Source organism: Colias philodice, chromosome 30, assembly GCF_061535455.1.
Source record: "Colias philodice isolate Cphi_HAF_F1 chromosome 30, ilColPhil1 Martin Lab GWU primary, whole genome shotgun sequence".
In the NCBI taxonomy this organism is placed as follows: Eukaryota; Metazoa; Arthropoda; class Insecta; order Lepidoptera; family Pieridae; genus Colias; species Colias philodice.
Window position 1 is genome coordinate 3,113,557 of NC_143115.1, and position 11,366 is coordinate 3,124,922.

The following is an 11,366-nucleotide window of genomic DNA, read 5'->3' on the forward strand; positions in this document are numbered from 1 at the left end:
GACATAGGGTAGGTTTTATCCCGGAAATCCCACGGGAACGGGAACTATGCGGGTTATTTTATAATTATTAAAGGAACGAATTAAATATTATTTTTACCTGTATTTCCTCAAATTGATTTCACCAGTACGTGTACGTGTCATGCACGTTTTTAGATATTTCGCAAAGATGAGTTCTGCAATAAAAAAAAAAATATAATTGAAGAAGTCAATTTCAAGTGTAAATTAAAATAATTTCAAGTAACATGCAATAACATCGTTATTCGTTTAACTAGATGCGTCCCGCGGTTTCACCCGCGTTGCTAAACTTCTGTTGATCTTAGCGTGATGATATATTATTATAGCTTTCCTCGATGAATGGGCTATCTGACACCGATAATTTTTCAAATCGGACCAGAAGTTCCTGAGATTAGCGCGTTTAAACAAACAAACTCTTCACCTTTATAATATTAGTAGATTTTCATCTACTATAAAAATATGTAAGTCTGGTTTTCCTTCCTGACGCTATAACTCCAGAGCGCACGAACCGATTTCCACGGTTTTGCATTCGTTGGAAAGGTCTCGGGCTCCGTGAGGTTTATAGCAAAGAAAAGGTGTCTCTGGTGGCGAAATGGAGTTTGATAATTTTTTTTATATTTGATAGCTCTCGTGGGGTTCAATTTAAATAATCTCTATATTTTCTGATAATTTCAAGGCGGTTCCGGTTTTGTTAAAAACAATTATTACCATTTTGTTCGCCTATAAAAGTTCTAGGATCGGGCAAGAACGGCGGTTCGGCCATGTTCAAGTTGTCCAATTCTTCTTTTTCTTTCTCATTCTTTGTATATCTGAAAAGATTAAGCCAGAATACTGATAATCAAAATAAATTCAAATTCAAATATAGTAAAAACTGTTATAAGTCATTCATATTCCAATTCAAATATTAATATACAAATTACAAACTATATTTTGATTTGTTTTTTTTTCAGAATCCATACTAATATTATAAATGCGAAAGTAACTCTGTCTGTCTGTCTGTCTGTTACTCAATCACGCCTAAACTACTGAACCAATTTGCATGAAATTTGGTATGGAGATATTTTGACCCTCGAGAAAGGACATAGGCTACCTTTTATTGCGAAATATGTACCACTGGCGAAGCCGGGGCGGACCTCTAGTATAATATAATATTTTTTTTATTTGGAGATTGCAACATTGGCTTGAGCATGAGGCTTGAGCATGAAGCTTGAGCATGAGGCTTGAGCATGAGGCTTGAGCATGAGGCTTGAGCATGAGGCTTGAGCATGAGGCTTGAGCATGAAGCATGAGCATGAAGCATGAGCATGAAGCATGAGCATGAAGCTTGAGCATGAGGCATGAGCATGAAGCATGAGCATGAGACTTGAGCATGAAGCTTGAGCATGAGGCTTGAGCATGAGGCATGATGAAAAACATATTTAGAACATGTACTAACGGATTTGCCTTTAAAAATGTTTCGACTTCCTTTATCTTCTGCCCTATTTCTTTATAAAACTTATTTCGTATGTCGTCTTGTTCCTTTTTGAGCTTGTAAGTGGCCACGTGCTCTTTTACGTTGAATATGAAGAGGTCTGTAAATGTAAAAGAATCAAAGAAATTATGAATAGATAGATTTTCTGTTGAGATTTCTTAATCGCTATGAAAGCATGAACTGAATAGAGCTCTTATTATGACGTCATAGCTGTGATTTCAAACCAATGAATAATATTTTGAGTTTAAGCAGTAACGTTTTCATATTAAAATTTGCCACATTTTCAGAGAATCAAGCAATAAAATGTTATTTTCATCTTTGATAAAATCGTACTTTTGAAATAATATTCACAGCCTAACTTATTCTGAGTTGTAAGGCACTACTCAGTAATGTGATAGGGTAATTTTAAAAGAAAGAAGAAAAATAAACGTTTATTTACTAACATCTAATAAATGAATACACAGAAAATCTTAGAATACCCTCAAAAACCACAAGCTTTCAATTTGTCTAAAATATAAAATTACCCTCATATCGGTTCGGCATTTCTGCAGCTAACGCGAAAGATCTAGAACTCTCGCTCAATAGATCTACCATAGATCTAGCTGCGCGTACGCACACGTTCGTACCGTCTATAATCTTTGGTAGTTTGACGCCTACACGCATAGATGGGAACGATAGTTCAACTGGCTCTCTGAAATTTTGAATTTTTTGAATTTTTTTTTAAAGTGATAAGCTATATTTCAAAAAAGTTTTTTTAATTTAGAAATGACGTTGTTATGGATTTACTAGATTTCCGCCCGCGGCTTCGCCCGCGTTTGCAAAGGAAACCCCGCATAGTTCCCGTTCCCGTGGGATTTCCGGGATAAAAACTATCCTATGTGTTAATCCAAGTTACCCTCTATATGTGTGCTAAATTTCATTGTAATCGGTTCAGTAGTTTTTACGTGAAAGAGTAACAAACATCCATACATCCATACAAACTTTCGCCTTTATAATAGTATTAAGTTATTAGATATTAGATATTAGATATTAGATAATAACGTTGTATGTAGTAATGTAATGTAGGTTTTATATAAATTGGACAACTCAGGCTTTTTTTTGTACGAAAACTGGACATTCCCCAAATGTCGAAATCGCTATAAATTTTGAATAATTCTGACTACCTACTGAAAAAGATATAGACTTCATAAATTGAAATGCAGAAAATGGTGATGATGGTGACGATGGCTATTTTGTCGATGAAGATGAAAACAATGACGAAGATGAATATGACGACAAAGATGATGATTATGATTATAATTTTGATACCTCTCCGGTTCAACCGGCTTCAATCTTCTCGTAGGCAGCGGTATAGCAACCCATATATTTAAACGTAATCCATTAAATTCTCTCCCATAAGTGGCCAGTCTGATGGAATCCCAAACCAGTTTGTGTTCCAAGTCACGGAGGATTGTATACGATGCACATTGTATAGCGTGTGATAGTTGTTCGCGGAGCGCTAGGCGGACCTGTTCGGGGTGAGCAACATAATATATTTGACCATTTCATGTTGATTATACGAAAATACATGCAACTAAATGAATTGCAGCATCGACATCGATTTTTGGAGCATCAACTAATTTTTACCCATGCTAAGTCAGGTCTAAAATAAACACTTGAAAATTTCTTAATTCGTTCACCCTGTAATTTAAACACAGCAATAATACAAATCTATTACAATAAAGCTTTGCATATAATAAATAAAAAAATCAAAATTACTAGAAATAATTTACACATACCTCATTATACGACTGTGCTTGTAATGCCGTATATTGTCTTGAGTTAGCAACAAACTCTTCAAGCATTGCCAGCATCTAAAAACAGTTCATAAAATATTCCTAAGAAATATATTATAATAATTCAACGAATGAATATGGCCTTTTCTGCCATTTTTAATTCTACTTTTTACGAGATTTTTACATTGTGATAAATATGCCAAAACCTGAGTCCCCGTACCCCGTCCCCTGTTCATCATCATCACATTTCGAGTTAAACGAAATTTCTAGCCAGTAAATTACTTTCGCAACATAACATAGACAAGCTAGAATGCCAACATTTTTACCAAAATCTACCTCATATTCAATCACAATCATCATTAATTGTTCTTCTGTTCTATATGTTTTACCAATCATACAAGCTAAAATACTTTTCACAGTATATCATCAATAACCATCGATCATAATTCCATCATCGCTATCATTGAAAAAAAAATATTAAAATCATCAACGATCGATTGATCATAATCAACCATCATTTCATCAATATCACAGCATCATCGTCTTATCAACCAAATTTAACATATAATATAAGTAATAATATTTAACCAAATTCAAATTCATCATCAACCATCATCATCATCATTCTACCCCACATTTTTTTTATTATTACCGGCAGTGCATCCCGACACCTTACATCCAGTTCATCATCATCACACTTGGAGTTGATCCTCCATAGGTGAAGATATGTGTTCATCTGTGTCACCACCCTGGGATCGGGGAGACCGTCGCAACGGAGGTATTGTTGCCACTGGTGATTAAATTGGTGATGAAGGTTATACTTACTATCCTTATAACTAATAAATTATAATATTTACTGTAATCTACTAATATATAAAAGGAGAATGGCGAAACTGGGCCTAACTGTTACAGAAATCATAATATATTTAAAATTCATTATGTTAATTTTAATAATTATTTGTAAAATAATGACAAAAATATTCATAGTGTATAATCGTAATAAAATAAAAACTAGACGTCTTTTAAATTATTAAAACATCTAGTAGTTTAATAAAACTTAACATAAGCCAGTATCTAATCTGTGACATAAGTATATACCTCTGCTTCCAACTGTTTTGTCCTGGCATAATCGATTTTCTGTTTTTCAAATTCTGAAAAGGATCAATAAAATCATTATAATCTCACCATTTATGTTACAGTATTTAATTTTATTAAATAAACTTCAAATAAGTGACGTATTATAAAATAGTAGATTTGCCACAGTTAATAGAATACGAACAGTAAGCAACTGAGTCTTTAAGCAATAATGTTGTCATTGAGCAATAATTTTGTAATTTTTAACTTATTATGACGACCTTCTCTGTAAATTAAACCACAAATAATATTATATGTAATAATATTCTTAGGTTAAACGAAATTTTTCGTACATTCTTGGAAGAAGGTAGTTACGAAAATTTTCGTTTCGAAAAGTATTGTATTTTATTGGTTCGATGATACATGTTTGTACGAATGTTCGGTTTCGAACGTTTTCTATATAGTTTCCATACTGTTCATATTCTATTTACTGTGGCCATATCTTCACTCACTATGAAACAGAGCACACGCTTTTGCCAGTATGTCCCTCCGTATATCTTGTTCCGCGTGATCTTTGGCCATTAACTCAGCTCTTTCTCTAGCCAGGTTTGCTCGTTTTTCTTTAGCACCTGCTAGAATTGCTTGTCTGAGGACGAAATGTTTGAAATCTAGATTTTTTAAGGTTTTCGATGATAGTATATCTATACTAGTTACTTTACTTAGTACTTAGTGATTTCTATCTAGAAATAACTTATCAGTACGCAAATACGATATTAAAACGATAGTATACATAAATAAAAATGACTTATCACTACGAAAGTCAAAAATTTTGGTAATCTTGGTCTCTTATTTGATAAAGATGTTGATAGGGATGTTGCTAGTATACCATAAGTTGTAATACATAAGCTAAAAAAATGTTGTGTGGTTTTATGACACCACGGTAAAAGTGAAACTTAAGCACAAAATTATCGTATTTGTACGATAATTATTATCGTACGGTTTGACCGTCACGCGACATGTAATAAAAGTTTCACTTTAATAATGGTCTACTTTTGAGGTATGTTAAATGAATTCTAATTTGTTTTGGAGGATTAAGAGAATACACTTTGACATTCTAAATCAAAATTCTGATTTAACTGCATAATTTAGAAAAATAGTTTTCCAAACGTCTTGCTGCTCATAAATTTATAAAGAATAGAAAAAAATCGATCACGAGTCGGGACTCGAACCCGCATCCTTTCTCGCCAATCCGGGGTGCCTGACCAATTCAGCCACTCGTGACCAACCAGAGCGATCGAATTTATTCCATTCTTTCAGTTTTTATGTGTCACTCTATTGATAAAACTAAACTGCAACATTTAACGTCTTTGTAATTTATATCTAGACTATAAAAACTAACTTTTCAGCCTCTTTCTCCGCCCTCCATTCGTCTATCCTCGCCTGCATCCAGGCTTCTCTCTCCTTTTTGTTCATACTTTTCCAATTTTTTGGCTGTTACCCAAAATCTTTAGAAAGTTCTAAAATAACTTTGGTTGTTCTTTTGCAGAAGTTACTTTAGAAAGCGGTATTTTTTACGTATTATTTTACGTGGTATTAACCAAATACCAATTATTGATGATTTGCCATAAATAGAAATAAATTTATAAACTCCTTATATCTTGGAATTGTCTGTTTCAGAAGTTTGGACAAAACACTCCATAAATTTTGCTCATTTAAGCTTACAAATATATTTTTTATTATACACTTCCTATTTTTCCTATAACTTTTTCTACACTGACTTGTTACTAAGGTGCAGAAAAACAAAACAAATATGATAGCATGCTAACAGTACATAATGAGGTATTTTATTTCTTCAAATATCAGATTTGAATAGTTATCGAGCTATATAAACTTCCTAAAGAATATTAAAGAATATAATTTTATATTTTGTCAAGTTTTTGTATCTACGTTTTTGTCTTTGTTTAAATCTATAAGTACTAATATTTTAAAGCTGAAGAGTTTGTTTGTTTGAACACGCTTATCTCGGGAACTTTTTTTATTTGTAAAAGAATATAATTTTATATTTTGTCAAGTTTTTGTATCTACGACTTTAGTTAAATTTATACCAATATTATAAAGCTGAAGAGTTGTTTATTTGAACGCGCTAATCTCGGGAACTACTGGTCCGATTTGAAAAATTCTTTCGGTGTTAGATAGCCCATTTATCGAGGAAGATTATAGGCTATATATCACCACACCAACAGGAGTGGAGCACAGCTAGTCTTAAATATTTATAGTTATATTGAAACATTTGTTACCTTTTCAAAGACAGGTATTTCTTCTTTTTCCTTTTCCTTCTTCCCTTTCTTGCCTTTCTTCTTTTTTGTCTCTGGTTCTTCTTCTTCCACTTTCTGCTGTTCTTCTGTAATGTTAACAATACTTTATGAAATTGTTAAGGATATGCTATTAAATATTTTTTTTATGGTAAGCATACTTCTTGCAGAAATCCAGTAAGGATATATAGAAATAAAATTAATCGAAGTAAGTGTCTAAATATTAATGTGTTTTTAATATTTATAATTAATTATTAGTTTTACTAACCTCCAACTATAGATTCCTCAGACCACTGAAATAATTCGCTGCTTGTCTTTTTGACAACTTCCACAACCTTGAAATCGAAAAATAATAAAAAATTGATTAGGCAGAACTAAATAATATTTACTAAGCATATTATTTATGCTATTATTCCTTCATAGATTAACCTCTTGAATATTATTGTTTCGTGTAAAAATCTTTTTTTCGAAGTCAACTATACACAAAAATTTATGCTTTTTAAATTGCTTTGTTTCTATCGATGTTTTTTCTAACCATCTCATCATTAATCAAATTCGGTTAAGTAGTAGGTAACAAAAATTGTAAATACTATAATATTTATTTATATATATATGTCTGTATATTTATATACAGTATACTAGCTATAGCGGTCCGCCCCGGCTTCGCCCGCATTTTCAAACAAAAACCCGTTCCCTTAGGATTTCCGGGATAAAACCTATCCTATGTCCTTTCTCGGGTATCAAAATATCTCTATACCAAACTTCATGCAAATTGGTTCAGTAGTTAAGGCGTGATTGAGTAACAGACAGACAGACAGAGTTACTTTCGCTTTTATAATATTAATATATATATATATATATATAGTATGGATGTATGTATATTTATACAATTATTTCAGTGTACCTACTTACCTCTTCTGCCTTTTTCTTGCCTTTCTTCTTTTTGGGCTTTGGTTCTGGAAACAATATTTTACTATACTATGACGACGAGTGATTTTTTAATTACACGTCATGTTAATTCCACTTTCTAAATTTAAAAATAATAGAAGCATATATCTACATTTTATTTGTTAGAGAACCCTAAAAATATCAAATCCCTAATCTATATTCAACACTTACCATAAAAAACACAGTTTACTACAGTAGAATATTTCCCTGCATTGCATCAAGGTTACTATGGCAACCAATCATATTGATTTAATATTATAATATTACTAGCGGTCCGCCCCGGCTTCACCCGTGGTACCTACATGTTTAAACTATCGAACTGCACATGGTGTGCGAATTTTATTATAATCGGATAGGTGGTTTAGGAGTCCATTGAGGACAAACATTGTGACACGAGATTTATATATATTAAGATGGTCCAGTGTCCCCTTGAGGGACATGAGGCAGATGCATAATCTTTTGCAGATCTTTTTATATCTCTGCTGTTTTCAACCGACTTCAAGAAAGGGGAAATTTTGTCATATGGTTCTAATTTTAGAAATTAAAGTCGTACCTACCACTTTAAGTAATGTCGATTGCCTTTTTTGTAGAAAATGGTTTATTTTGCATCACTTTTGTTAACATACTACAATACAGGGTGGAAGGTTAAGATGGGGCATGAAGGGCAGGTACCTTAACCGTTTTAGCTACATGAAAACGTTCTTAGGAGACTATCCTTAAATTCTTGAGAAATTTTAATCTACATTCACAGATTTTTGAAAAAATGTACGGTCGGCAAGGGAATCGGCAGTTTTCAAAAAAAAATTTTTTGATGCCAATCGATCCAGTTTCTCATGGGGATCAAAACACTCTAAAAGACCAACTGAGGTATGAGTACTAGAAAAGTCAGAAATCGCGAAAAACTATTTTCATTCATGAACAAGTAAAAAGACAAAGGCACAGCAACATAGTATGCCAGCGACGCGGGGCGTGAGCGGGCGATGGCTGGCAGCTCGTGCACGAGATGAAAAATTATGTAAATTTGAATATCGAACGAACACGTCACATTTTTATGGCTTATGTAAACAATAACACATAGAAAACAAAAGTTACCAGAAGTCACTCTGTCTTCACTAAAAATGTCCTTAAATAATTTAGAACGTTTAGATCTGTTAGAGGCTTACTTTTTAAATAATAAAAACCCAACAGTTGCATTGGAATGGTACAGGAATAAATACCCAATGTGACATGTACCGACGCGAAAGGTAATTGCGAATCTTGTAAAAAATCTAGCAGAAAGTGGCTCATTTAAGAAAAGCTTGACACGTCCGCGTCGTTCACGCGTATTGAATGAGAATACGGTGATAGCAATTTTAGCACTAATTGTGGAAGCATATCCCGAAATTTCTTCAAAACAAGTTGCCGTCGAAGTTGGTTGTTCGCACTGGATAGTTTTAAAAACATGGAAGAAATACGGCTACAAATGCTACGGCCATGGGCGATTAGTCCAAGCATTGCAATCTGGGGACTATGCACGCAGAGTTGCATTTTGTAGATGGTTACGGGGCAAATTTAGTAGAGATAATGATTTTATTGAGTTTTCTATTAGCGCATCTTTTGTTGAATCACTTATTTTCTTAGTGAATGTGTGGAAATAGTTTTTCGCGATTTCTGACTTTTCTAGTAAGTACTCATACCTCAGTTGGTCTTTTAGAGTGTTTTGATCCCCATGAGAAACTGGATCGATTGGCACCAAAAAAATTTTTTTTGAAAACTGCCGATTTCCTTGCTGACCGTACATTTTTTCAAAAATCTGTGAATGCAGATTAAAATTTCTCAAGAATTTAAGGATAGTCTCCTAAGAACGTTTTCATGTAGCTACAACGGTTAAGGTACCTGCCCTTCATGCCCCATCTTAACCTTCCACCCTGTATACATACCTACTGTATGGAGTAGGTTCTTTTTTTTTTGTCTCCACCGGGAATCGAACCCAGGACCCCTCGGTGCTACGCTCACGCGTCAACCACTGTACCAAGGAGGCGGTGGAAAAAATGTCTTGGTCTGGTAGGACACAGAAGGCTGATCACCTACTTGTCCCTAAAGAAAATCGATCAGTGAAACAGATGTATAATGCATCTGCCCCTTACCCCACTAGGGGACATGGGACATCACTTTTATGGAGTAGGCTCGATGCAATGCAATTATGCTCAATGGATGGAACTTATAGTCTTGCATACGCCGATTTCGTAAAAAATACTTTAACAGCGGTTACCAAAATCTGTATCAACATACATCGCACTTAACTATAAATTCAAGTAAATTACCTTCAATAACAGGAGGTAGGCTTTCAAAAGAAGCGCTGGTGTATGATGTATCGGTATACTGGATTTCTTCAGGCTCTGGCTCCAGGTCTGTGACCTCCATGACTTCCTCTTGGATCTCAACTTCTGTAATACCATTGTTGTTATGTTTGTGAGGGTTTTGTTTATTAATAAGATGCCCACTAATCGTAACTTAACAGCAAAACAATATGGGCAATCAGAATGGGCAGCGTTGGCCCAACAAATGATCGTCGATGTTTGCCGTTACAATGACGGCCGATCATAAACATTAGGCCAATCGTGATTGCCTCTACTCGCCCAACGCTGCCCTTTGTGAAGAGGGCTATTGAATTCAATACAAAAGCATGTATTTGCCTTGTGTATTATTACGGTACACAAGCTACATCACTGTCAAGTATTATTGACATAAGATCAGTGGTTTTCGTGTGTAAAAGGTACAAATATACATACATCCACCCATTCTCACAAATTTCCACGTTCCTTATGTAAGTAAGAACAATAAAATAAGATTATACAAGCACTAATAGAGAAAATTACTGTTACTCTCTATTTTGTATAAACAAAGCAATAATTTTATAACACGATAAAAAAGGCGGCAAAATAAAGACTTGCCATTTAAGAAAAATAAGCAAATTTTGGTATTCGAATATTCGAATATCGAAGGTCGAGCTACCAGAATACGATTCTCTTCATGAAAAATTTCCAGTTTGTCCAAAATATAAACGACTGAATTAATTTTAATCCGATTTTCATTATTTAGTAATAAATAAGTATAAATATCGTTCTTATTGTAAGGAGTTAAGACAGTATTTAAAATAGCACTCACCTGCTGGTTCTTCATCCTGAAAATAAAAAAATAATTTAGAAAAGTAACAATATCTATATATAGCGCATCAAAAAGTTATTTTCCATGAACAATGAACAATCTGTTCATTAATAATTAGTATACATTTTGCAAAAGCACAGTAAATATTATATTATTGTAAGTATCTAAGATTGTATCATTTAATTTTATACGATTCACAAAATTTCATTCTTTACTGGGTATTTCTAATAAAACTTTCTTTTTAATCTATTAATAAAACAATAAAAATACCTTTTTCTTTTTATCTTTCTTTGCCATTGTAAAATTTTCGTACAATTTATTTAATTTCCAAAATGTCAACAAAAATGTCAATGAACCATGAATGCCGCCTAAAATGGCGGCGAAGTTGTTTTTTTTTTTAATAATTCATTAGTGGCCAGTAACCTTTGAAATTTGTACTTAGTAGGTATGCATTCAAAACGCATGTCTGATGACTTTTTTTTAATTAATTTATTATTCTTGTAATTATAATATTTGTATTTCAAAGTTATATTGTTTGTTATATTTTGTTCACGGCAATATAATAATATATTATTTTTAGTAATAAATAATTGCATTGCTGTGATTAAAAACTGATTGTTAAAT

At 33.2% G+C, this 11,366-nt stretch overlaps 1 protein-coding gene across 1 annotated transcript; it reads right to left on the minus strand.

Annotated features, from left to right (window-relative positions):
• Nucleotides 1–93: 93 nt before the first annotated feature.
• Nucleotides 94–11,039, minus strand: LOC149475450 (uncharacterized). Its single transcript, XM_089713213.1, has 14 exons — nucleotides 11,013–11,039; nucleotides 10,743–10,758; nucleotides 9,899–10,021; nucleotides 7,560–7,603; nucleotides 6,633–6,736; nucleotides 4,848–4,981; nucleotides 4,360–4,412; nucleotides 3,914–4,051; nucleotides 3,265–3,339; nucleotides 2,795–2,994; nucleotides 2,011–2,177; nucleotides 1,451–1,586; nucleotides 724–824; nucleotides 94–173 (listed from the first exon to the last, which is right to left on the minus strand). Exons 1-14 carry the CDS (start codon nucleotides 11,037–11,039, stop codon nucleotides 94–96), a joined length of 1,398 nt encoding a protein of 465 aa, XP_089569339.1.
• Nucleotides 11,040–11,366: the final 327 nt, after the last annotated feature.